The sequence below is a fragment of the Myotis davidii genome, unplaced genomic scaffold (genome assembly GCF_000327345.1).
Source record: "Myotis davidii unplaced genomic scaffold, ASM32734v1 scaffold732, whole genome shotgun sequence".
NCBI classification, from domain to species: domain Eukaryota; kingdom Metazoa; phylum Chordata; class Mammalia; order Chiroptera; family Vespertilionidae; genus Myotis; species Myotis davidii.
Window position 1 is genome coordinate 880,857 of NW_006284349.1, and position 25,385 is coordinate 906,241.

Below are 25,385 nucleotides of genomic sequence, written 5' to 3' on the forward strand. Positions count from 1 at the left end.
CTGATGGGCGCTGGCCCCACTCGCACCCGCTGACGGCGTGGAATAATTGGGGCCAGCGCCAGCAGCTGGTGTGAGCAGCGGCTGCTGCCCCAGTCATCCCTCAGGAGCAGGGGGAGGTGAAGTAACCCTCAGTGGCAATCAGGGCCCGCAGCAGGTGCTCACACCCGCTGATGCCGCTGAGTGATCGGGACTGGTGCTGGGCACCAGCAGTGGGTACAAGCAGGGCTGGTGCCGCAGCAGGTGCGAGCGCTGGGTGGTGAGTGGGAGCAAAGAATTTTCAGTAACCACCAGAGGCTCACCCCGATGACAGCAACTGGAATCCCACCTTGTCCAGGGCTGGCATGCCTGCTGATAGTCTCACTTTGCCACATGTACATTATGTGAACTTGGGATGTCTATTCACTGCACAGAGCCATCTTCATCATGTGTGAAGTGGAAAACATAAACGTGTTACTCGAGTGGTGCTGTGACAATACAATGAGATGATACATATGAGTCAAAGTATAGTATGCTGCTCGGGGAAAGAACTGGGAATGCCAATTTTTATTATTAACTTATTAAGTCTTTTAATTTTAGATGTTCTTACTTGGTATTGAGAAATTACAACCTTTTTTATATGGAGCGCACATCACAGCGACCAGTTGTTTGGTTGTTCGCCATTCAGTCTATTTGCATATTAGCCTTTTATTATATAGGACTAGTGGCCCGGTGCACGAAATTCGTGCACATTGAAAGGGAATTAATTAGAGGAAATATTTTTAATGTTGCTATTTGCCCTTTCTCTGTAGTAAAAGTGTGAGAGATAAAAGGAAATGAGTACAATGTATATGAAAATAATACATAATTTTATTAATAAATAAACAGTAATAAAATGATATAACAAAAAACTCATGATGTAAAAACAACCCTGATGCGAGATTGGGGGCGTGACTGCGGCGGTCAGCAGTCTCCCTGCCAGCCCGGATCTCTGGCAGAAGGGCTGGTTGGGGGCGTGACAGCTGGCAGACCGCCAGGGTCACACCCGCCAGCCCTGGGTCGGGTCGCACAGGGGTCGCCCGCCATCCAGGTGACAGCAGGCCCGGATGGCGCTGGGGACAGGCAGAATGGCGCTGTCCCATCCTGCCTGCAGTATGCAAGTTAGCCGCCATCTTTGTTTGTGGTTCACCACCATCTTGGCTGGCAGTTAATTTGCATATTGCCCTGATTAGCCAATGGGAAGGGTAGCAGAATGACACTAATTACCATGTTTCTCTTTTATTATATAGGATTCTTTAGTTCATAAATAATGTTACCTGATTCTTTGTCTTCAGTGAATAATCTTAACTGCTCAAAAAATGTTTAGAAAGGATTTTATATTGAGAAAAGAATCTTTCTCAGACTTAAGATGAAATATTCTATTAAGTAGCATCATAGCTTCCCTCTTTTGACTTCCACAAATAAGTATGGCTGCACCTGGCCATCCAGACCATGTCTCTGAACATTCGTGACACTGTCTAGCACTTGGCAGGGCACATAGTAGGTGTTTAGAAAATGTTCATTGAACTAGTGAATGTTCTAGCCTGAACAGATTAATCATCCATCATTATGTCACTTTTGGTTCAGGACATCATTCTGCCACTTGATTTTATTCCTTTTCTAAAACTTAATTTTAAATTTAATAAGTCTAAGGAAATAGAATGAGTCAAAAAATTGCTGACTTAGAAACCAACTGGAATGTAACTTGTTTTTTTTCTAGTTTGGAAAACAGTGGCATTTGGACCACTTTGCTTAATACCTTAACTCAACTTTTTTTGAGAAGTTAGTTGTGTTTATAAATAAATTTTTATCAGCAATTCAAAAGAATTACACCTATGAGTCAGATTTTTGGTGTGAAATAGAGAAGCAGCATTTTTTTTTTTTTGAGGAGAGATATTTTTCTGCCTTTAATTTTGAATTGGTTTAGTTCTACCAGAAGATGGCATTATCTCCTTCTGGAAAGCATTTTTCTATTAATTTGAAATAATCTTGGATTTTAGATTACAAATACAGTAAAATTAGAATCATCTTACCAAATATTTGAGTGTTTTTTATTATTTTTTCTTGACTTAAAAAATTATTACAGTCTAGTCTATGCTTAACTGGAAAATTGCAAATCTGTATTCTCACCTTTGCTTTTGTGTTTTAGGGCTATTCCTTTGTTGCTCCTTCTATTCTCTTCAAGCCCAACGCAGCTGTTGTAGATCCTCTTCAGTGTCACACAGGAGTGGAACGTCCTGGGGCGACAAATGTTGCCAGGAGTGCAATGATCAAGGTATATAGATGTGATTAATTAAATGACATATTTATGGTTTAGATACTAATACTGATTAACATTCTCAAGCCCAGTAAACTTAGTAGACTTACCATTCGACCAAGATGCAGTTTTAAGAAATGAATAAATGAATAGCATTATTTGCCCTAGAGAATTATTAACACCAGTGTGAATGAGCTCCTTTTTACAATGATCGAAAATTATGTGACTTAAATCAATGATATAGATGAACACAGAAATGAGCTAAAGTAAGATGCATTTTAGAAGATGATCCACGCATATATTCCATTTATATTTATTAACATTAATAATGTCCTATTACTTTGCAGTTTTATTTAACCCATGTGTGTTACTGATATTTTCCTAAGTTAAATGATGTTGGTCTCCTATCAGGACTCTCCATTCTATCAGCACTATGACCTAGATCTGAAAGACAAGCCATTGGGAGAAGGAAGTTTTTCAATTTGTCGAAAGTGCATACACAAAAAAAGTAACCAAGCATTTGCAGTCAAAATAATCAGCAAAAGGTATGACCATTTCTGGCAGTTTCTCTTATGCATTCACTAGAGGCCTGGTGCATGAAATTCGTGCACTGCGGGGGTGGGGGGTGTCCCTCAGCCCAGCCCGCACCCTCTCCAATCTGGGACCCCTTGGGGGATGTCTGCCTGCCTGATTGCCCCTAACTGCTTCTGCCTGCCAACCTGATCACCCTCTAACCACTCCCCTGCCAGCCTGGTCACCCCCAACTGCCCTCCCTTACAGGCCTGGTCGCTCCTAAGTACCCTCCCCTGCCGGCCATCTTGTGGTGGCCATCTTGTGACCACATGGGGATGGCCATCTTGTGTGAGGGCGTGAAAGTCAATTTGCATATTACCCCTTTGTTATATAGTATCCTAGTCTGTGGATTCTATAAATTAAGACTTTTATTTAAAAGGAAATCAACAGTGTATTCAAAGGCTTGTTACCCACAGGTTTGGCCATTTGGCTTGTCAATTGATCCATTATACTTCTAACTCTAATATTTTCAGATAAAGGAATCCATTTCAGACATAAATCATAGTATGATAGGCTTTTGATTTTCCTGTGAGAAAACTCCCATGGCAGTGATATTTAATCAAACTGGCTTAGTGAGTTCAGCAGCTGTTGTCATTCCTATTCGTTGTTTATTTGAAAGACTTTTTAAAAAATAATTATTTAGCAACCTACTGGTAGCATTGAGAGCCAGCAGGTTGTTTTGGTAACTGGTTATTACCTCCATAATCATATATTCTTATTACCAAATTGTCGGGCAAGAAGGGCATCCATTTCTTCGTGTGATTAGCTCTTTTCTGACTCAGAAACAGTCTTTTCTCAGAATAATGCATTGCTTGTTCTGGTGGGTAGTATGACTCATTACTTTCATGGAAACTTCATTCTCATACTTTGACACTTATATTCTGAATACACTGTAAATAAAAACAAAATGAGGTTTGGAGCAGCACTGTCATAAAACTTGGCGCAGAGGTTTGTAGAGACTAACTGTTTCATCTCGTAGGATGGAAGCCAATACTCAGAAAGAAATAACAGCACTGAAGCTCTGTGAAGGACACCCCAATATCGTGAAATTGCAGGAAGTTTTTCATGATCAGGTAGTCCACAGTCCTCTTCTGTGCATACTAATTCACATTCGAGTTTTTACTTTTTTACCAGTTTTTTTGGTGCTCCTGGGTCAGAGTTAAAAATATGGGACATCACCAGCCACTACATAGGGCAGAGAAACCAATCCCTCCACACACACACTCTTCCCCACCCCCAAGTCAGTGTGACCTCTCGCTTCTGCGTTTCTCCTTCAGCGGCAGCGGTAGATGACATGGCAGGAGGACAGAGGCCACTGCCGCCGGCCGCACTATGCTAACACCAGTTCAGCTGCTCCCACCGGAGCTCAGTCGCTCAGACTTCTCAGGACTCAGGAATATTAAGCCTTCGACTTTCTTTTTACTTCTAAAATAGAACGTAGAGAACCTTAAGCCTAATTGGAGCAAGCTAGAGTACAAACAGGAAGCACAACGGCAAAGAAACTTCCCTTTCATCTTCCCATTCCAGGCTATGTCTTCCAGGGCAGAAATTCCTCTGGGTCTCGGTGGGACACAGCCCTCCTCAAGACAAAATGCTGGGCACAAGAGCTAAATCCAGCTAAAACTCCCTTTTAAATTTAATAAATCTAAGGAAATAGACTTTGCTTTTACCAAAGAAGAAATGGATTCAGAAAGGTCATGAGACTTGTCCAAGGTCACATAGCAAGTCAGTGAAAACCTCATTGGGAAAGCCTGGTCTCTAGCTCTGGGCCCTCCCCTTGTACTGTGGTAACATCCCTGTCCCAGGACAGCTGTGGCCCACTTCTCTCTACATTGAAATTTCCCCAAGTGCTGCACCTGACAATGATACATGCCGGTGAAACCAGGCAGCAGCAGCATCATAACTGTAAAAACTGTGGCGGTGTGCTATCATACCTCATGTGGTCCAGGCACTGTACCAGACACTACATGAGTGTCTTATTCAGTCCCTGCAGTAACTCAATGAGGTAAGAACACGGAAACCCACAGAAGCTAAGGAACAGGGCAGGGTCTCACAGTTTGTAAGTGCTGGGATCTGAATCCAGCCAGTTCAACTTCAGAGCAAGCTTCTAATTACTTTGCTCTACTGCCAAAGGGGAGGCAGAAAGACGGGCTGGTTCTCACATCAGGTGGGTAAGCAAAAATCACTCATTGTCTCCTTGCCTTTTGTTCTCATAGCCAGAAAAGGAACATCTTTGTAGCAAGAACTCAGTAGGGAATGCCCTTCCTGCTCCTCTCCTTGCTTCACCTCTTGGGCTCGTCACCTACAGTGGAGGTGATGCAATCCCTATCCCGGGGCAGGGGAGGGGGGCGTTGGGAAGAGCCTGGACCATCTGCTGAAGGCGATGATTCACACATCAATCATGGGATTGGTCGAGGGCCTTCCACACCCACCCCTGTGGTTTTGCAGCTGTCCCCCAGCCACCTCCCAGCCAAGATGTTCAATCTCTGACCTTCCGGCTGATGTCAGATCTCAGGAATTGCATCCCGAATTTTTTAAGGTTCAAGTTATATTTATTAGGTGCTATTTTTAGATTCAAGAGTTACTAGACCATAAATTATTTCGTGGTATAATCCTATAGGTACTAGTATAAACATATTATCATTCCAATATGCAGTTGACATCTTGGGTTGTTTTACCCATGATGGTGACAGGTGGCTAGATTGTCCCCAGTCCACGCAGTCTTGTTTTCTGCGACCAGGTGAAATTGATTGCGGGCTGGACTGCACCCTTGACTGTGCTAGAGTATAATTCATTTTATGGACTAGGATTCGAGCTTTACAACTCTGTTAGTTTCCTATTGCTGCTGTGACAAAGTACCACAAACCTAAACAGTACAAACACATCACCTGATAGGGCTGGTTCCCTCTGGAGGCCCTAAGGGACAGTTTATTCAGTGGCCTTTTTCACCTTCTAGAGAGTGCCCACTTCCTTGACTTATAACCCCCCACACATCACATCCACCTGTTGCTTCCATAGCCCCATCTCATACTGTGGACTCTGATGGATGCTTGAGGTAGTCTCCCCATCTCCAGATCCTCCTTCACAACTTCAGGGTCCCTTTACCGCACAAGGTAACAGCCACAGGTTCTGCGGAGTAGACCAGAGGCGTCTTGGGAGGGCTCTTAGTCAAGCTGTCCCATAAACAGTTCTCATTGTTGACATTTTATTTGTAAGGATCCTAAAGGTAGTTCATAGAGGTAAAGTAGTATTCCCAGTGTCGTAAGAAAATTGGCATTCAGATCCAGTTTTGACTCCAATCACTATCTTTTAAGCCACTATAGAGTAGGTAGGTATTGCTCTCCATTTTTTAAAATAATTTTTTAAAATAAGTTGTTATTGATTTCAGAGAGAGAAAGAGAGAGGGAGAGATAGATGCATCAAACATGAGAGAGAATAAGCTATCAGCGGCCTCCTGCATGCCCCCTAGTAGGGTTCAAGCCCGTAACCCAGGAATGTGCCCTGACCAGAATTGAACAGTGACCTTCTGGTTCATGGGTCAACGCTCAGCCACTGAGCCACACCTGCCAGGCTGCCCTCCATTTTTTTTAAAAAGCTCACAAGCATATACTTCAACTTCGACCTTATTTGTCTGATGTAGAAACTCAAATTGGCTTGATCGCTAGTAACCTGAGAACAATTCTCTTACTAAAAGGGTTGTCCACTCTTTTTTTAAAAAAATATATTTTTATTGATTTCTGAGAGGAAGGGAGAGGGAGAGATAGAAACATCAGTGATGAGAGAGAATATTGATCGGCTGCCTCCTGTACTCCCCCTACTGGGGATTGAGCCTGCAACCCGGGCATGTGCCCTTGTTCAGAATCAAACCCAGGACCCTTCAGTCCGCAGGCTGACGCTCCATCCACTGAGCCAAACCGGCTAGGGCAGGTTGTCCACTCTTTATATTTTACCCAATATGTGCAGGATGATGTATTTATAATTGTCTTTTTTATGAAGCAAGTTTTCTGGATTTTGCTAATTCAAAGGGAAACATAAATATTTTGGTTTTTGAGTGACGTTGGTGCTAGGAGTTTTAATTTAATATATTTTTAAAACCATATGTGTTAATTTGAGGGCTAATATAATTCCTTTGCTTTTTTTTTTTAAATATATTTTATTGATTTTTTTACAGAAAGGAAGGGAGAGAGATAGAGAGTTAGAAACATCAATGAGAGAGAAACATCGATCAGCTGCCTCTTGCACATCTCCTACTGGGGATGTGCCTGCAACCAAGGTACATGCCCTTGACCGGAATTGAACCTGGGACCTTTCAGTCCGCAGGCCGACGCTCTATCCACTGAGCCAAACTGGTTTTGGCTCCTTTGCTTTTTGATAGCTATGTTATTTTCTTTATGGAAAGCCTAGTAAGTATATAACTGATTAAACTAATTAAGATAATGCCATTTGGATCAAAAGCAGTTATTTAAAAAACAACAACCTACAGTAAGTTATGGGTGTTGGCCATCGGCATTGCCAGGAACTCTAAAGCTTATCTGTTAAGCCCTAACAGGTTTAAAGTGGCATCATCAAACAACGCCTTTTATCAGGAATCTTGTATATTATTTAAAGCAGCCAATTTTACATTATCAGTGCTAGATCACACTTTAACAAGAAAGATATGTAAACTTGATAGAGAGGGTTAGAATGAAATTCAAATGAAAGAATTCATCAAGAGAAGAATATATTAAGACTGCACTGCAGTACTTGAAATTTTCCATTACCAAAATAGAATTCTAAAAAAGCCACAGTACCCTTCTAAAACACATGATTGCTGTGATGACTGCAACAAAGGATTATTTAAATTTACTGGTGATAGTTTATAGTCAATAAATGTTTCATATGTTAATAAATTTTTCTTCATTAAGGCCCTCCACATTCTTCTTTGTTTTCTAGCTTCACACTTTTCTAGTTATGGAACTTCTGAACGGGGGGGAGCTGTTTGAACGCATTAAGAAAAAAAAGCACTTCAGTGAGACCGAAGCCAGCTACATCATGCGGAAGCTGGTTTCAGCGGTGAGCCACATGCACGACGTCGGAGTGGTGCACAGGGACCTGAAGCCTGAGGTACAGAACGCATTCTCTCCCATTGCTCCCTCCAGCCTCATTGACTGTCCCCCAGATGTGTGGGCTTTTTTACTTTCAGGGCTTTCTGCTAAATACATGCCTGGAAATACAATGTTTCTTGGATTTTTTATTTTCTATTTCAGCCTAAAATAAATTCGTCTTTTTTTGCCCGCTGATCATCTTGAGGTTATATTTGTAAGTGTGAGAGTCTTTTATGGGAGAAATACTTTATCCAACAGTTGTGGACTAAAAATAACAACGGAAATTTTTGTAGCAGAAAATAATATCCCCTCTATATCTATACCATTTTAAAGGGTTTTTTAAACAATTTTTATATATATTTTAAAATTGATTTTTAGAGATAGGAAGGGAGAGGGATAGAGAGAAATATCCATGAGAGAGAAACATTGATACACACCCCCTAGTGGGGATCAACCCCGCAACCCCGGCACGTGCTTTGATCGGGTATTGAACCAATGATCTCTTGGTTCATGGGTAGACGCTCAACCACTGAGCCACACTGGCGGGGCTAGAGTGGGGTTTTTAGTGGTATATTTTGAAAGCTTATTTTTCACATTTGTAATCAAATCAATTAACTCGTGAATAGGAACGTATATAATTCTGTTCTAAATATTAAGCACAAAGAATGATATTGGTTTAATCAGTTACACCATCCTTATATGTGCTCTTCTTTGCTCATGTACTTATAGAACTGTAGCAGTGCAGAAATAGCAGCTTTTTCACATATCTTTTTATTAAAAGGTTAAGAAGGTTCTAGCTATAGAATGACCCCTTTTTAGTATCAAAAGTAAGAAAGTTCCTCCCTTTCAGAAAACCATCAAAATAATAATGAAAATTTAAAAGCAAAACCCAGTAATTTATAAAATAATAACAATGAGTCATCCTTTACCCTATGCAAAATTGTACATATTTTCTCTTTAAAATGGAACCTCATTTTTATTACCTGTGTGATTATAATACATTTTTAAGTATATTTAAAATTATTTTTTGGTGTTTATTTTTTGTGTTAAACCACAAAAGAAAGTTTCTCAAAAAAACACACCATTTTTTTTCTTATATTTAAGTATCTTGGATTATTGACATGAAGAGGATGTTTTTAAAAATCAAATTATGTGCATTCAAGTATAACTGACTGCTGGGGTCCAACCAGCAGTTGGACCCCGGCCCAAAGGTGTGGACGGAGTCAGCGAAGAAGGAATGACACGGAGACAGTGTTCAGTTGATCAGCAGCCTTGCCAGGATCTTTAGCCACAATCTCCAGCCAAGTTCTGTGTCCATGTTCTCTTGCTAGGTACTCCAGCCAGGTTCTCCAGGTTCTACAGCCAGGTTCTGTCCAGGATCTTTTGCCATGTTCTCTCCAGCGAAGTTCTTCTGTCTCTAGGTTCTATGTAGGTTCTGTCTTCTAAGTTCTGTCTCTAGGTTCTGTGTGTAAGTTCTGTCTCCTGTTGTCTTGTCGCATCTGTATTTATACCAGTTGATTTTAATCCTGTCAATTTCTATTACAAAGGTGAGAGGGTGTTTCATCTCCAGTCCAGGGAGTAAAGATTATGTAGCTTAAGCATGATTGTTCGTAGTTAAAGTGATTAATTGCCCGCCTGGCACTTAGTTAAGGGGTTTTATTCCCTCCCTAACTTCAGGGGAAAATCCCTACCTGGGGAAACAACCTTTCTCAGAGAGGTGACCTTGGTTAAAACACATAGTGCCAAGAAGGTGAGCAAACATATTAAGAACAGTATGCCATATATGCCAGGTCCCTTGAAACAGCAAAGATGGACCGGCTCCCAGCAACTGAACAATTTCTAAAGTATTTAAACTTCAGCCTATGTATTTCTTTTTCCAACCCTCTCCTGAGGACATGCTCACTGATTTTTAGAGAGAGAAGAGAAACACTGATGTGAGAGAAAAACATGCATCGACTGCCTCCTGTACACACCCTGACTGGGGATTGAACTCACAACCTAGGTTTGTGTCCTGACTGAGAATTGAACCTGTGGTCTTCCAGTGTACAGGATGATGCTCCAGCCAACTGAGCCCATTGGCCAGGGCCAGTCTATGTATTAGATATTACTGTTATTCTTATTACTAGTGGTTCATCAAAACTACATTTGCTTTATGAACCTGCAACTATGACAGCTACCCCTCTGCTTCCTTCATCATAGTTCTCACTCTCCTACAGAACGCCCACTGAAAATATGGCGCTCTGTGCATCAGAGATTAGCTGTCTATTTTTAAATGTGAAAGCACACCACTTAAATGTTTTCTTGATAGACAAGGAACAAGCATGTAATTTTCTTAGGTTGAAAAGATCTGTTCCATGAGTGTATAGAATTCGTTTTCACATGTTTTATTCTTTGATAACTGGCCATCTGTTATCTCATGAGCCTCAAACGATGCAACTGTCCCTCCAGCAGGATTTAGTTTGCCTTCCTAGTTCACTGATACTTAATTCTTCTTTTGTTAGAAAACTTTCCTCTCACATAGTCGTTTGAAATGAAGACTTGTCAGATTATTTACGATATTCTACTACAGTTGTAATTCTAAATCAAAATTATTTTTTAGAGAAATGAAAATGTACCTTTGAACTAACATTTTCATAACAAAAGAGCTTTCACTTTGACTTTTAAATGAAAGAGTATATTATTTCCAAACTAAGCATTTAATCCTTTTCCCAGTGATACAGCATTTTAAGATCTGATTCTGTATCTCTTGGTTGATATTTATGTGGCTCTCATTTTCTGCTTAGGCAAAATCCTAAATTCTAGGTGAGAATCAGATAAATTTAGAAGCTGGCTGACATTCGTATAAGCTGCTTTGTATTTCTGAAGTTGGTTCCCATAGTCTTAAAAGATGAAGAAAAATTCTATCAAATTCATTTCAGGCAGAGCTTGAGACGAAGATACAAGGAGATTGAATTGTTATTCCCTCCCATTCCTGACGGTTGACACCCCACTCCTCTTAGAGTTGGGAGAGGAGGAGAGAGGGGCATGCTACATCCCCTCCATTTCCAGGACTGAGACCCAGGGAGTCCACTGCCATTCTTGATAAGGAATAAACTGAAGTCATTCTCAGAGATCGAGTAGCTCAGTGACCAGGGGCCAGGTGTGCTTGTCTCCCTGCCCTGCATGAGGCGCAGCACCTGCCCGGGGGCAGGGCTCCTGAGTCATCTGCTGAAGACGGCTCTCAAGTACAAGCCGTGAACCCCACCCGTGACTTCAGTTGGTTGAAGCCTTACATGTAACTATGTAATTATATTCCCATTTTCATTCCATCTCAAATTCACGACTGGGTGGTGTCTCTGAATGGAGAGCAGGCTCACGCGAGCCATCTTGGAATGGAGGTTGGTGGAGGAAGTAGAATGCAAACACAGAGTTCCAGGAAAGCCTAGAAGAAGCTCTGACGTCAGAGGAGACATGATGCAGTCGACAAACGTTTCCCGTGACATTGTCAGGTTGAAATAACAAAACATGTCGGAGCAGAGAACAACAGTCCACTGAGGTCCAGCTCCCAGCCCTCCCGGTCAGACCCTCTCTGTGCCTGAACCCAGTAATGACATGATTTACCTAAATGGCATCACCAAGCCCCGTGACGTTTTACTGAGAGACTGATGTGAGTGTTTGTGTTTTGCAGAATTTACTGTTCACTGATGAAAATGACAACTTGGAAATTAAAATAATTGACTTCGGGTTTGCGCGCTTAAAGCCGCCTGACAATCAGCCTCTCAAGACCCCGTGCTTCACCCTCCACTACGCTGCCCCCGAGCTCTTGAACCAGAACGGCTACGACGAGTCCTGCGACCTCTGGAGCCTGGGCGTCATTCTGGTGAGTGCATTTCAGTGGAGCCTGACGCCTAGTCCGCTCGCAGGTGTCCTCTGTACCTGCCTCTCTCTCTGCCGGTTTTCCTAAAGTCATGACAAAATCGGCACGTTGGTTTCTTTTCCGTTAGAGGCCTGACGGAAGGCTGTTTCCTTTTCTTAAAATTTGCATTGGAGAAAATATAGGAATTTTGATTTTGGTTTATTGTGAAATATTTAAGGCAGCTGTGTTTTGTGTGAATAAAAGAATTATATATTGTGTTTTTAGAAGGACAGTGTATTTTCAAAAGAAAATGTTAGATATAATGTGAAAATAGCAAAGTGACTCAATAGAAAAACAATAAAAATATATTCTTTGAGCCCTAGCTTGTTTGGCTCAGTGGATAGAGCATTGGCCTGCGGACGGAAGGGTCCTGGGTTTGATTCCTGTCAGGGGCACATACCCCAGTTGCACGCTCGATCCCCACCTCTAGTTGGGGTGCATACAGGAGGCAGCCAACCAATGTATGTCTCTCACATCGATGTTTCGCTATCTCTATCTCTCCCCCTCCCTTCCACTCTTTCTCAAAATCAATAGAAAAATATTCTCAGGAGAGAATATATATATTCTTTGAGGTTTTGAGACTAAAGATGTGATTAAAGAATATCATTTAGGAGAAATTATAAGTTAATAGTAGAATTATAAATGTTTATAGTGACTGATAGTGATCCTGGTCAGCATGCTTTTCACAAAATGTCCTTGGCTGCAGTGATCAGAAAGGGAACATTAAGCTAGCAAGATCTGGGTGTGTTTTTTCTTCAAAATAACTTTACTTTTTATGCATATAATGTGTAATGAAGCGGTTCTCAACCTTTGGGTCGCGACCCCTTTGGCAGTCGAACGACCCTCTCACCGGGGTCGCCTAAGACCATCCTGCATATCAGATATTTACATTATGATTCATAACAGTAGCAACATTACAGTTATGAAGTAGCAACGAAAATAATTTTATGGTTGTGTCACAACATGAGGAGCTGTATTTAAAGGGCCAGAAGGTTGAGAACCAATGGTGTAATGCATGATCTTAGGGAGAAATTTTCAGAGGCTACAGAAAGAGAGAAGAAAAAAGTGAGATCACTGGTAATCTCATCATAGAGATGGTCTCCCTCTCCCTCTAATCCCTTGCCCCGCCCCACCATGCTGTGTATTCCTTATGTCTTTCTATAAGCTTTTCTGTAGACATGCATATATACTTGGGTTTTTTAAAATGAGAGGATAGTATACACGTAGTTTGAGTCTCAAAAGTTTATTTAACCATTTATTAATGATAAGTTAGCATTTTTCAGTTTTTTCACTAATTTTAAACTATACACATGAATATTGTTTAAATATGTGCTTACATTTGTTTCACCATTTGTTTAGAATAGATTTCTAGGAGAAGGGTATACATATCTTTATTTTGAAATCTATGCCTAGATTTCCTTCCAGAAGGTTTTTTGTATCTTCTCCAAACTATATGCAAATACACGGAAGACTATCAATTTCAGTCTTAAATTGTTTCCTGCTGTTGTCATTTGCATGCATTTCTCTGATGAATGTTGTCTACGCATCTTTTCACGTATCTGAACATTTGTATTTTTCTCTTAGGAATTGCTGTGTGTGAGCTTTGCCCACTTTCCTGTGGGGAATTTTTCTTACTGGATTTGAAAGCTCTGTTAAGGTTTCTAATCTTTTGTCTGCCATTAATATTGGAAATGTTTTTCTGGTTTGTCCTTTGTTCCACAACTTTGTTTAGAGTAATATGAGATTTTAATTTTGTTTTCAGAGGGATTTAAATAGAAAAGGTTTTTTAAAATTTCTATGTAGTAAGATATGTCAGTCTGTTGTTTTATGGAACCTGCTCTGATTCAGATTGTCACTCTACACCAACCCTAGATTATAAAAATATCCTCCTAAATTTCCCTTTAGAATTATATTTAATTTTTATACTTTAACCAGCACTCCATCTGGGGTTTATTTTGGTGTCAGCTTGCTTTCCCCTAATGGCTAGCCAGGTGTCCCTGCAGGATGGCTCCCCTTTTAGTTTAAGTTTCATATGGGTTTTATTTCAGTAATTCTAAGTCATCTTTATAATTTTCAAACTAAAATTTATGAATCGGATTTTTAAAATAAAAATAAACAACTAGCTTCTATAGACTTGAGAGTTTTATTTAGGGACGTAAACATTAGTAGCACTCTCCTGAAAAAAATCTGTCTAAGTAAAAAAGAACCTTTCATATTTTTTTGTAATAATATAAGATTATCCCCTGTAAAAGAACCTTACTTTAAATATAAGCCAATTAAATCATCATCCTTTTTACGGTTCTAAAATATCGTCTTAGAGCTTCTGAATGCTGTCTCTATGGAAACAACTTTGTGTGACGGTATGGACAGAAGCTGTGCTTCTCTCTAGATCTCACAGGTTTTTAAGAGAAATGGGACAGAGAAGTGGTTAAATGATGCCACAGGGAAGCAGTCACCATATCCAGACTGTGTGCAGTTCCACAGGACAAACCCCGTTTCTCCAGCAAATAAATTATAAGAAAAATAGCGTGGGAACTTATAGATTAAATGACACTTTAAAAAGGGGACATCTGTAATACTTTAAACAATAAAGATTTTTTTAATATATTTTATTGATTTTTTACAGAGAGGAAGAGAGAGGGATAGAGAGCTAGAAACATCGATGAGAGAGAAACATCGATCAGCTGCCTCCTGCACACCTCCCACTGGGGATGTGCTCACAACCAAGGCACGTGCCCCCAACCGGAATCGAACCCGAGACCCCCCAGTCCACAGACCGACGCTCTATCCACTGAGCCAAACTGGCTAGGGCTCAACAATAAAGATTTTTAAAAAGACAAGAAAAAGTGTTTGCATTTTACTTGAATTCTGATTCAAGCAAATTCTAATTTCAATTCTATTTATTAAATTCAACCTAAAGCTAACTCACACAGATGTGATTATAATATACAGGGCATATAACATAATTAGAGAAATTTGAATATGGAATTGTACAAAGGAATCACTGCTAATTTTTTTAGGTAGATAATGGTGTTGTGATTGTGGTTTTTAAAAATCCTTCCCTTTTAGAGATGCATAATGAAACACAGATGAAAAATAAAGTGAACACCTGCATTAAATTGTCAAGAAAAAGGAGTGCTTTGCAAATGTTTCCACATAAATGAATGCATATCTCCTGCAGATCCGAGACAAAGCCTGAATTATCCCATAGCAAGCCCAAAGCTTATTTGGAGTCTCCTGATTTGCCTTAGAAATCTATGGTCCTTTTGCATATTGCATCTAGCAAATATGGATGAGGATATTTTAACATGAAAATAATTTCTATTACCCCCACTGACTAAAACAAATACTTCAGGAAGATGCATCACATGTGGCTTTGATCGAAACCCAGTCTACCTCATGGACATGCAGGATGTTCATTAGCATAGAGCTTACCCACTGCCTCGTCTGCCCAGGGCTGCCATAACAAAATACTGCAGACAGCATTTATTTTCTCACAGTTCTGAGGTTGGCAAGTGCACTGTCCAGGGGCCAGCATGGGGGTATCCTCACATACCCTTTCCTCTCATTCTCAGGGAGAGTGAGCAAGCCCTAGGTGCATCTTTTGGAAAGGACACACGTCCTGTTTAGTCAGAACCCCACCCCATGACCTCATTTAACTTAAATTACTTCCATATAGGCCCTTTCTCTAAATACAGTCACACGGAGGGTTGGGTCTTCGACATATGAATTTTGGAGGCACACACATTCAGTGTATGACACAGCATTTAGAAACTGTAGGACAGATGAGCTGCTGCTGCCTGCTGCTCCCCTGGTTGCAAGTCTCATGGGGACCCTTAGAGTTTAGGAGAAAGAAAGCAGAAGTACATGCCTGAGGAAAGGGGTGCACGGTATGCTCAAGAGAGAGCACACAGGGTCCTTTGTCTTGAGGGTTCTTACCTCTTTTCTAAAGGTGGGAGTTTTAGGGGAGTTCTCAAGGGTGGGTCTCAGCAGAATATTCAGTAATTTGCCAGGTGTGTCCTTTAATATGCTGACCCATCAAAATGAGCAGAGAGGGGAGTAGGGATCCTTTTCTGGTCAGCTTCACTGCTTTATTGTTATCTTGGATCTGTCTGTCTCTAACTGGGCTTTTTTGATATTTATTCCCCTGACTTCATCTATCCTGGGGTTTGGCTGGCACTAATGGCACCAACTGGGTCTCTGTGATCTCTCTTCCTGACCAGGATGATCTAAGCTACTCACTGTCTGATGGGGAGGAGAGGTGTAAACTATTTACTCCCAAGTGTCCTTGGTTAGAGAAGATAAGATCTTGCAATTTATTAGCAGGCCGTTAATTGCTCAGCCTTATTTAACTATTTTGTCTCCTGTTCCCTCATTCCACTCGCCAGGGAATTGTCCTACCTTCTTACTGTCCTGCCTCAGCAGACAGCACAGCATGACCCGTCTGGCCAAACTGGCACTACCACCCTTCTCACATGCTTTTCACAGTGCACGGATTCATGCACCGGTGGGGTCCCTCGGCCTGGCCTGTAGGGATCAAGCCGAAACTGGCTCTCCGACATCCCCCAAGGGGTCCCAGATTGCGAGAGGACAGTTCTCGGGTGACACACCCTGGAATCAGGCTCCCTCCTCTCTGGTTCCAGATGCGTCACTGGAGAACCACAGATGCCAAGTCACCGCAGCTTGGCAGCTCCTGCATTGTGTGTCTGCCCCCTGGTGGTCAGTGCGTGTCATCGCTACTGGTTGGAGCATGTGCCTCCTGGTGGTCATTGTGTGTCATAGCTACTGGTCGGATGCTTAGGCTTTTATATATATAGATTTATCACCTTGCCTGAGAATTTCCATCTTTCTTGAGAGCCAGCGTGTCAGAACTGCTTCACCATCTTTGCCATCATGAGGGTGCACCTGCTTATCAGACAGATGACCAGGGAAGAAAAAAGGCTGTTGCTCCTAGTTGCTGGGAGCCTCTACAGCTCCATGCCTCCTACTTAGGGCTCTGCTCTCAGTGTCCCTCCCAACCAACTGGCACTACCACCCTTCTCACCACGCGGTTCTCTGGTCTGCGCACAGACATGGTTACTACCAAACTACCAGCCCGCCCACCACCGTCTGCAGCTCCCTTCACCCCTGCAAGCCTGTAAGTCGCTCAGCAAGCTGAGAGCAGACCCTCCAAGAAGTTTAAGAGTTGCCTTTCAAAATTCCAGTTTTTGCTACAAAGACAAACCTTAGCTTTTTGGTCTTCCTGTTGACTTTTTATTTTATTTTATTTTAATTAATTAATTTATTTATTTAGAGATATCAATTTGTTGTTCCACTTTTTATGCATTCATTGGTGGCTTCTTGTATGTGTCCTGACCAGGCATCAACCCACAGCACTCCAACCAACTGAGCAACGCGGCCAGGGCTCTATTGACTTTTTACCTTTCATGTGAAATTTCAAATGTGGCTACAATGAAATAAGGTGACTATACAGAGTTGATCACATTTAACCCAACAATGAGAAAAATAAAATTAAAATTGGGATAATTACAAACAAAATAAAGAAGGCCAAATAAAAAATTTTTTAAGTTATTATCCATAGTTAATATCCTAAGGAAAGGCTATGGAATTGGATAGAAAAAATAGTTATTCAGGGTTCTGCTGTCTATATTTTCTGTTAACCTTAACACCCTCTTTTTCAAAAAGAGTATCCCTTTTTCATTCTTGTTCTGAATATAGTTACACTAGAGGCCCGACGCACAAAATTCATGCAAGAGTAGGTCTTCCTTCCCCCGGCTGCCGGCACCAGCTTCCCTCTGGCACCCGGAACCCGGCTTCACCTGGAAGGACATCCGGTCTAATTAGAAAATTACGCTTTTATTATTATAAATAAATGGTTTTAAATCTTGATGTCATAATAAGCCATTCCTCTTTATTTACAAGTCTTTGAAAGGTGTTGGTTGTTTCAGCGATAGTAGCCACATAATCTTTTAAACCCGGTAATGCCAATCATAATAAACTGTTGAAACATTCTTTGTTTCTTTTTTTCTCGATAGTATACAATGTTGTCTGGGCAAGTTCCATTCCAATCTCATGACAAAAGTTTGACATGCACCAGTGCAGTGGAAATCATGAAAAAAATCAAAACGGGAGATTTCTCCTTTGAAGGAGAAGCCTGGAAGAATGTATCCCAAGAGGCTAAAGATTTGATCCAAGGTAAGAATCTAAGGAAATTTTCTTATGCACTGTGCAGAGATTGAAGTGGAGTCATGCCATTACACATGTTTGTTCATTACTCAAGGAGTCTGTGTGTTCTAAAAGGCTTCTAGGCTGCTGTCTTGTGCCATTGCTTCTTATCAGAACATTCTCCCTCAGTGATCCTATCCACTGTTTTCACACGAACTAGCACCTGGATCCACCAGCATGCCAGTCTGGCACCTCCACATCGAACCTGCACTCTTTGTTGTTGTTAAACCTCACCTAAGGATATTTTTCCCATTGATTTTCAGAGAGTGGAAGGGAGTGAGGGAAAAGGAGAGAGACAAACACATATCAAACACATATTGATATCACACATATCAATATGTGTGATAGAGACACATTGATTGGTTGCCTCCCGCATGCACCCCAACCGGGGCTGGGGATTGAACCTGCAACCCAGGTCCTTGCCCTTGACTTGTAATCAAACCTGAGACCCTCCTGTGTGCAGACCAACGCTCTAACCACTGAGCACACCGGCCAGGGCCGAACCTGTACTTTTTTACTCTCCTTTCTCCCAAATGTGTGCCTCCTCACATCTCCCTCTTTTGCACTGCCAAGGAGCCAGGCCACCGAAACAGAAAGCCGGACACCGTCTAGCTCCCAGCCTTCCTTGCCTTCCACAGCCAGTCACTGCTTCCTGCGGGTTCAGCATCCCTCCTCCCACCCCTCTCCCCTTTCACGTGGCCGCTACCTAGTCCTCATCACCATTTCTCTCCTAAGATCCTACAACCTTCTTCCAGCTTGTCTCACTTCCTCTCACATCACCTGCCCATCATCAATCGGCAGAGTGACCTTCCTAATGTCCAGATGTGCTCATGTCTCTGTTAACAATCCTTCAGAGAATCCACTGACCTCAGGTCAGGCCCCATCACAGCACATTGAAAACTCAAGGCCCTTCACAACCCGGCCCTGTCTGCCTCTGCCATAGTGAACACTTGATTCCTCAGTTGTGCTGAGCTTCTGGGTCCCTGCACCCCGTGTTCCTATGCACTAGCTCTTCTTAATCCCTGGGCCCCCTCCTCACTGAGCTCACTTCTCTCATCCCCCAGGACCTGTCTTCTGTAAGTTCCCCAGGGTGCCCACGCTCCCTCGGCTGAGCCCTTCCCCTGGCCTCCTGCACATGGTCCCCGGTGGTGTGAAAGCTGGGGCTTGTCTTCGCGCCTCCTCAGAACTCCTCTTTGAGTCTCCACTTCCACTTCTCTGGGCCTGACCGCACCCCCTGAGTTAGAGAAGGTGCTGGTACAGGCGTGAAGGAGGTCTAGCTCTTTCCGCATTCGGAGTTTACCGGTCACCCTGGGGAGTCTTTGTTGGGGTGGCTATTTTCTCCTGATTGAAGTCAGTTAGCCCACAGCCTCCTAGAAATAGGCTATTGTGGGCTTTCTCATTAGCATCCAGTGCTCACTAGGGCATTTAAGAGCATATGAAAGGGTAATTATTTTTGTAGGAGGTTGAAGCCTTATAGAAACCATCATGTCATGTGAACATAATTGAGATTTATATCTGAGGTTGATTTTAAACTGTTTGAAATGGCAAATCACAAAATAAAAATGTCTTGTTTATTCCCACAGGACTTCTCACAGTTGATCCAAATAAAAGGCTTAAAATGTCTGGCCTGAGATACAATGAATGGCTCCAAGACGGCAGTCAGCTGTCCTCCAACCCTCTGATGACTCCCGACATCCTGGGGTCTTCAGGAGCCGCCGTGCACACCTGCGTGAAGGCCACCTTCCACGTAAGGGCCTGTACTCTGCAGTGTGGGGTTTGAAAGGAATCAGATACCTGATAACCTCCGAGACGCACTCTGAGTAATAACAGTTAAATAAGAAATAAGAGTCCTTTTAATGTCAGGATACAGACACATTTACAAACAGCAAGTGCCTGGGCCAGAGCCACTGCGAACCCACAGTGCCCTTCCTGGACGTTGGGAGTGAGTGTGTGAGATCAGGCAGTGGGCGGTATTGGAATAGCTGAAGATTTCCTGTAGGTGACGAAAACCATGTACCTACTACTAGGACTTTTTTCTCTCAAATAAGCGAAATCATTTTCTTTTAAAACGATAAGCGCTAGGAACTAAGGCACCCGTGAAAATTCATTCATTCAGCAACCCTTTTGGGCCTCATATATTCTAGAGACCATGAAGGATAAGAAGTAGGTACGGGCATTCGGCACTGATTGTGTTTGAAAGGCTGAGCCGGCATTGCAGGAGCTGCACATTCATGCCCAGCAGATGCAAACACATTCAGCTAGTTGTCTAAGGGGTGAATGAGTGAAGGAGAAATACAGTGACCTCTGAAGGGATTATCTTGAGAAAGGAGGGATAGCGCTTCCTCTCAGCTGCAGAAATTGATTTAAAAGTTAATGAACTAGAATAAGGTGAGGTATAAAGAGATTAACTGCAAGAATTTGTAGCAGATGATCCCTATCTTCTCAGTGACAGGATGCAAGGTTTCCAGGGGCAACACAGCCATGCCAGAGCTTGAGGCTAAGAAAAGTGAAGACAGGCTGCCCAGAGGCTAAAGCCGGCCTGGGGTGTGTAGCCCTGATCTCCTCTGCGTAGATTAACTGGCCAAGATAACGCCCAATTGCATTGACTTGGAAGTGGAGAGCAGGGGCCCATAATGGGTTAAGTCTGTTTTGTTGGGTCTTTGTGGTCAGAATTTTAAATCTCAGACACAGAACTGTAGAGTAATGGGGGTAGCAGCTGTGGGGTGTGGGGAGGGGTGTGTTGGATTGCTGATAGTCTTCAGGAATTTCCAGTCCGTCAGTGTTTCTTATTGAGAGGTAGCGCTTTCTTCAAATGATGTATGGGAATCCTGACGCCCGGACAGCCACGCTGGTTTGATTTAAGCAGCATCCTCAGCCATCACCCCGTGAACTCTGTACCCCACAGGAGGTTTGGATACAATGGTTTTAGGACTTTGTTCCCCAAACAACTTGGAGCTATTGGTTGACAGCCAAAGTCGCCTCCTGCTGTAAGTCATAGTTGCCAAGGAATCTTCAATCCTTGTACCTTCATCGGGGTTCCCTTCTTTCTCTCCCCTAGGCCTTTAACAAGTACAAGAGAGAGGGGTTTTGCCTCCAGAATGTCGACAAGGCCCCTCTGGCTAAGAGAAGGAAGATGAAAAAGACCAGCACCAGCACGGAGACGCGCAGCAGCTCCAGCGAGAGCTCCCATTCTTCGTCCTCTCACTCTCACGGTAAAACCACCCCCACGAAGGCACTGCAGCCCAGCAACCCTGCCGGCAGCAATAACCCCGAGCCCCTCTTCCAGTTCTCGGACTGAACGGCACAGGGACGGGAGGGCTGTGGCCCGTGAGCCTGGCACTTTTGCTCCCTTGGCGATGCCTGAGGTGATGTTTCATCAAAGTCAAAGCTTGTCTACTTTAAGGAAATAAAATATCCTGAATGAGCCAAAAAGACAAAAACAAAAACCACCAACCAAACAGAAAAACAGGTCCCGCTGGTCTCATTGGAATCTGCCTCCTGGGGAATTTTTTCAGGAAAACGCACTGGTTATCCTTGTCCTAAAGCACTGGACAGAGAATGTTACTGTGAACGAAGCACAGGTTACACGGTGTAGTGACCTGCCTGGTGCCAGCAGGACGGTTCTGGAAGGAGCAGAGGCCCCTGTAAATGCGATCAGGGGCTGGTCAGATTCCAGCTGCTGGCAGGGTAGTCACTGGCCTTTCAGCTGTCTGCCGGCAAGTACTCCTACTGTGGCGACCCCTTCTGCTTCGCCTTGTGGATAATGTGGGCTTTTAAGAGATTTGCACCCTTTCAACAGGGATTTATCAGAGAAAAAATGTCTGTTTTAAAAAAGATTCTGTAATGACTTTTATGTGTGGCTTATACTTATTTCTGCGCGAGGATTTTAACTTATTGTTTTTATTTTATGGTTACATATGATGATAACCTACTATTAATCTTTTTCAAAAGGTGAAAGAAAAGCTATAAGGACTCATGGCCCCGGGCTCTGTCTTTGGGGCCCATCTGAGTGCATGCTCAGCTCCGTGTTTCTCACTTTGCACTGCTCTGTCCTGGCAGTTTGTTCAATGGTATTGCGAGCCATTAAGGTACATGTCTCTGTTTTAGGTAACGTTGCACTTTATAAAAGATATGAATAAAGCAAACTATTTTATGAAGTGCACTGGTTAAAGCGTATGTACTGTATTTTTGCCATTTTTTTTTTCGTTATCTACTTTAAATTTGTCCTCACACCCCCTTCTATCTTGTTTGCAACAAGTAGCATGAGCCAGGTGGCATAACGTCACCATCAGCCACGCAGGCACCGACGTGAGGAAAAGCTAAAGGGAAATTCTGTCCAACACTGTGCTTTATATTTGTACACTGTGTTGTCTGCAGTGAGGCATTTCCTCCTGTGGCTGGATATCATGTACATAACATTTTAGAATCATAACTATGACTTATTTGGAAATTTTCCTGTTAAATTTTGAATCCAGAAAGCATATTTTATAAACTTATGCAGAGCACTTTTATTGCTCAAAAGTTCTAAATTCATACACAAAACAAGCACTTTGTGATGAAGACATTTCACTGAGAGATTGCTGCATTTACAGATATGATTAATTCATTTCCTATGCAAAAAAAAGAAGTGGTAGAATTTGTATGTTCTGTTTTCTTTTAAAGCTATCACACAAAATGTTAGGACTGAGAAAGGTGATCTTGGCCATGTTTACAGGAATCATGCTTAAAAGATAAATCCCAATACATTTCTTTTTGTTTTTGTTAATGATAACCTCTGGAGCATTAGTTTGGAATTTGGGTGTGATATTTATTTATTCATTGATTGAGATAATGCAGCATTAATTTCAGCCAATTATGAATACTAAAAATATTGCACTCTATGTAACAGTAGTATATTTATTATTGCTAAATCAATGTATATATTATTAGCACAAGCAACAAAATGGCAAATATTAAAATATTTTCAAAATATTGTATTATCTTGTTCACATTTTTTTCCGCAATGGTTATTGGAAATAGCTTTTAATACTTTTCAGTGGCCCAAATGGCTACATAATTCTCATTGAATCAACTGTACCCCCAGCTTGTGGCCATTCCTAGTAATGATGGAAGATCTTTCATGAATTATTACCAAATACCGGTAATTACAAAATCTGGTTCCATCAGGCACAGATTTATAATAAGAAAATGTCCATTTATGTCTATAGTTATGTTGAATATTTTTGGAAATGTGATAGCTCTTTAAGTATTTTTTTAAACTGTGCATTCTCATAGACAATGCTAGTTGTATAGACTAAAAGAATTTTGTTGCTAAAAGAAAATGATCCAGAAAAATGGTTAGTATTCCATAATGATTGATGATGTAATTGACTCATTATGGACATTGAAAATTAATGGGTTTCATTTTTATTTCTTTCCCTTGCCGTCTCTTCTGGAGGACTTGACAGAAAATGAAATGGGCAAAGCATCAGGCAGAGGAAGGAAAGAGAAGGGTAATCCGTCAACTAAATAATCAAGGATGGGCTTTTGAGAAGAGCTCAGAAAACACTCAGCGTAGAGGCCTCTTGTCAAGTGCCTTCATCCTCACCCTGTGTAAGCACCAGGGAGGCTGCGTCTGGCGCCAGGCTGCTGCAGATCGGTTGGATGCAGGCGGTTAGTGTACAGTGAAATGCACTTTAAAATTCACAGTTTCCACTTAGTCACATCAAAAATAAACTAAAAAGTACTTCATAGGAAAATATGAAATGGAAGGGCTCCTTTGGTATTAGGAGTAAAATAGAAATATATCTAAGAAAAACAAGTGCATACATTAAGTTCTCTTTATAACAGTTATGGAGACAGGACCAAATCACCCCTTCCCTTCTTTTTTATTTTATCTAAAATATGTAGCTTTCATGCCATCATAAATCCTGGCTCAGAGTGTATTTTTTATAACTATGTATGGCTAAGTGAGAGGCAAGATTAAGAAAAGGAAAGTAATAGAGGTAAGAAATTTTGAAAGACCACTTTCTTCTAATTACTGTGCGAGATCCTATGGCTGAGTGAGTTAAATTTACTATTTTGATATTCATTAATTCTTCCAAACCTCTATAAAATAATAAACTACTGACCCACTGGAACAGAAAGTCATGTTTCCTGAGTTAATTTCAACATGCCTGTTTGTTTTGGAGTTGCGGATTCATTTAACCCTGAAAAACTGCCTTTTAATTTTTTTTATATTACTAATAATTTCTTCAAGAACTGTATAAATGGCTACATTTTAAATATAAGGTAAGTTATTTTTTTAAGAAACATACCAGGATAGCAATGACATTTTTTAAATAAGTAAATTCCTTTCGTATATCACTTTAAAAAATACATTCTCAAATAGTTTATAAAAGTCTACAATTTATTGTCTATTTGTTTACTTTGCCCCTATTTCAAACAGTTGTTATTATATTTATTAAAATCATGGTACCTCAAAATGGTGAAAATTTCTAAATTATTGGCCCTATACATGCCTTAGAACACTTATTTTGTGTGTTTTCCCAGTGACTAATAATAAGAACCTAATTGGATGTTTGTGTTATCACACTTCTAATATTCTTTTAAGATCTAAGTGAAAAAGGAATTCTGATATACCACTTACACTATATCAAAATAACCATCTTATAGATGATTTATTGTAACATAATGAAATATCTACATCTACACTAATAATCTACACTAATAAAAGAGAAATATGGTAATTGGCATACGATGCTACCCTTTTTATTGGCTAATCAGGGCTATATGCAAATTAACTGCCAACTCAGATGGCAGTTAACTGACAACAAAGATGGCGGTTAATTTGCATATGTAGGCACAATGCAGGAAGGCAAAAGGGAAAGCAGGAAGAAGCCCCCTGCCACTGACAGTGATCAGAAACCCAGGGGTGAGCTAAGAGCCGGGGGGCAGGGCAAAGGCGGCCCCCAGGGCTTTGCCCCCTTTGCCCTGCCCCCCAGCCATGATCGGAGGATCGGGCGCCTTTGCCGCCCTGGCCAGTGATAGCAGGAAGTAGGGGGGGAGCCAGCAATGGGAGCTGGGCACGGTCGAAGCTGGCAGTCCCGGGAGCTAGGGGTCCCTTGCCTGGGCCTAAAACGGAGCCCACGATTGTGGGGCTGCTGCAGCTGTGGGTCCCCGCTGCCAGGGGCCAGACGCCTCGGCCAGAGGCGTTAGGCCTGGGCAGGGGCAGAGCGGGAGATCGTGGGGAGCTGGGAGTCCTCTGGGCAGGGGCGGAGCCTGCCACCGCGGGGAGCTGGGGGTCCCCTGCCCAGGCCTGACACCTCTGCCGGAGGCCTCAGGCCTGGTCAAGGGA

The 25,385-nt window shown here is 42.0% G+C and overlaps 1 protein-coding gene across 2 annotated transcripts in view; it reads left to right on the plus strand.

The window, feature by feature from the left end:
- The window catches only part of RPS6KA5 (ribosomal protein S6 kinase, 90kDa, polypeptide 5), a 94,816-nt gene extending 71,794 nt beyond the window's left edge, over window positions 1–23,022 (plus strand). Inside the window, exons 10-18 of one of the 2 annotated variants that reach the window (XM_015571411.1) lie at window positions 2,165–2,290; window positions 2,684–2,817; window positions 3,825–3,918; window positions 7,778–7,948; window positions 11,597–11,788; window positions 17,860–18,019; window positions 19,633–19,796; window positions 21,108–21,349; window positions 21,385–23,022. In XM_015571411.1, coding sequence (XP_015426897.1) covers window positions 2,165–2,290; window positions 2,684–2,817; window positions 3,825–3,918; window positions 7,778–7,948; window positions 11,597–11,788; window positions 17,860–18,019; window positions 19,633–19,796; window positions 21,108–21,347 — 1,281 coding nt within the window. In that variant the 3' untranslated portion in view covers window positions 21,348–21,349; window positions 21,385–23,022. Of the gene's footprint in view, window positions 1–2,164; window positions 2,291–2,683; window positions 2,818–3,824; window positions 3,919–7,777; window positions 7,949–11,596; window positions 11,789–17,859; window positions 18,020–19,632; window positions 19,797–21,107 lie in introns of both variants that reach the window. The other variant, XM_015571413.1, reaches the window with a different exon arrangement.
- Window positions 23,023–25,385: the final 2,363 nt, after the last annotated feature.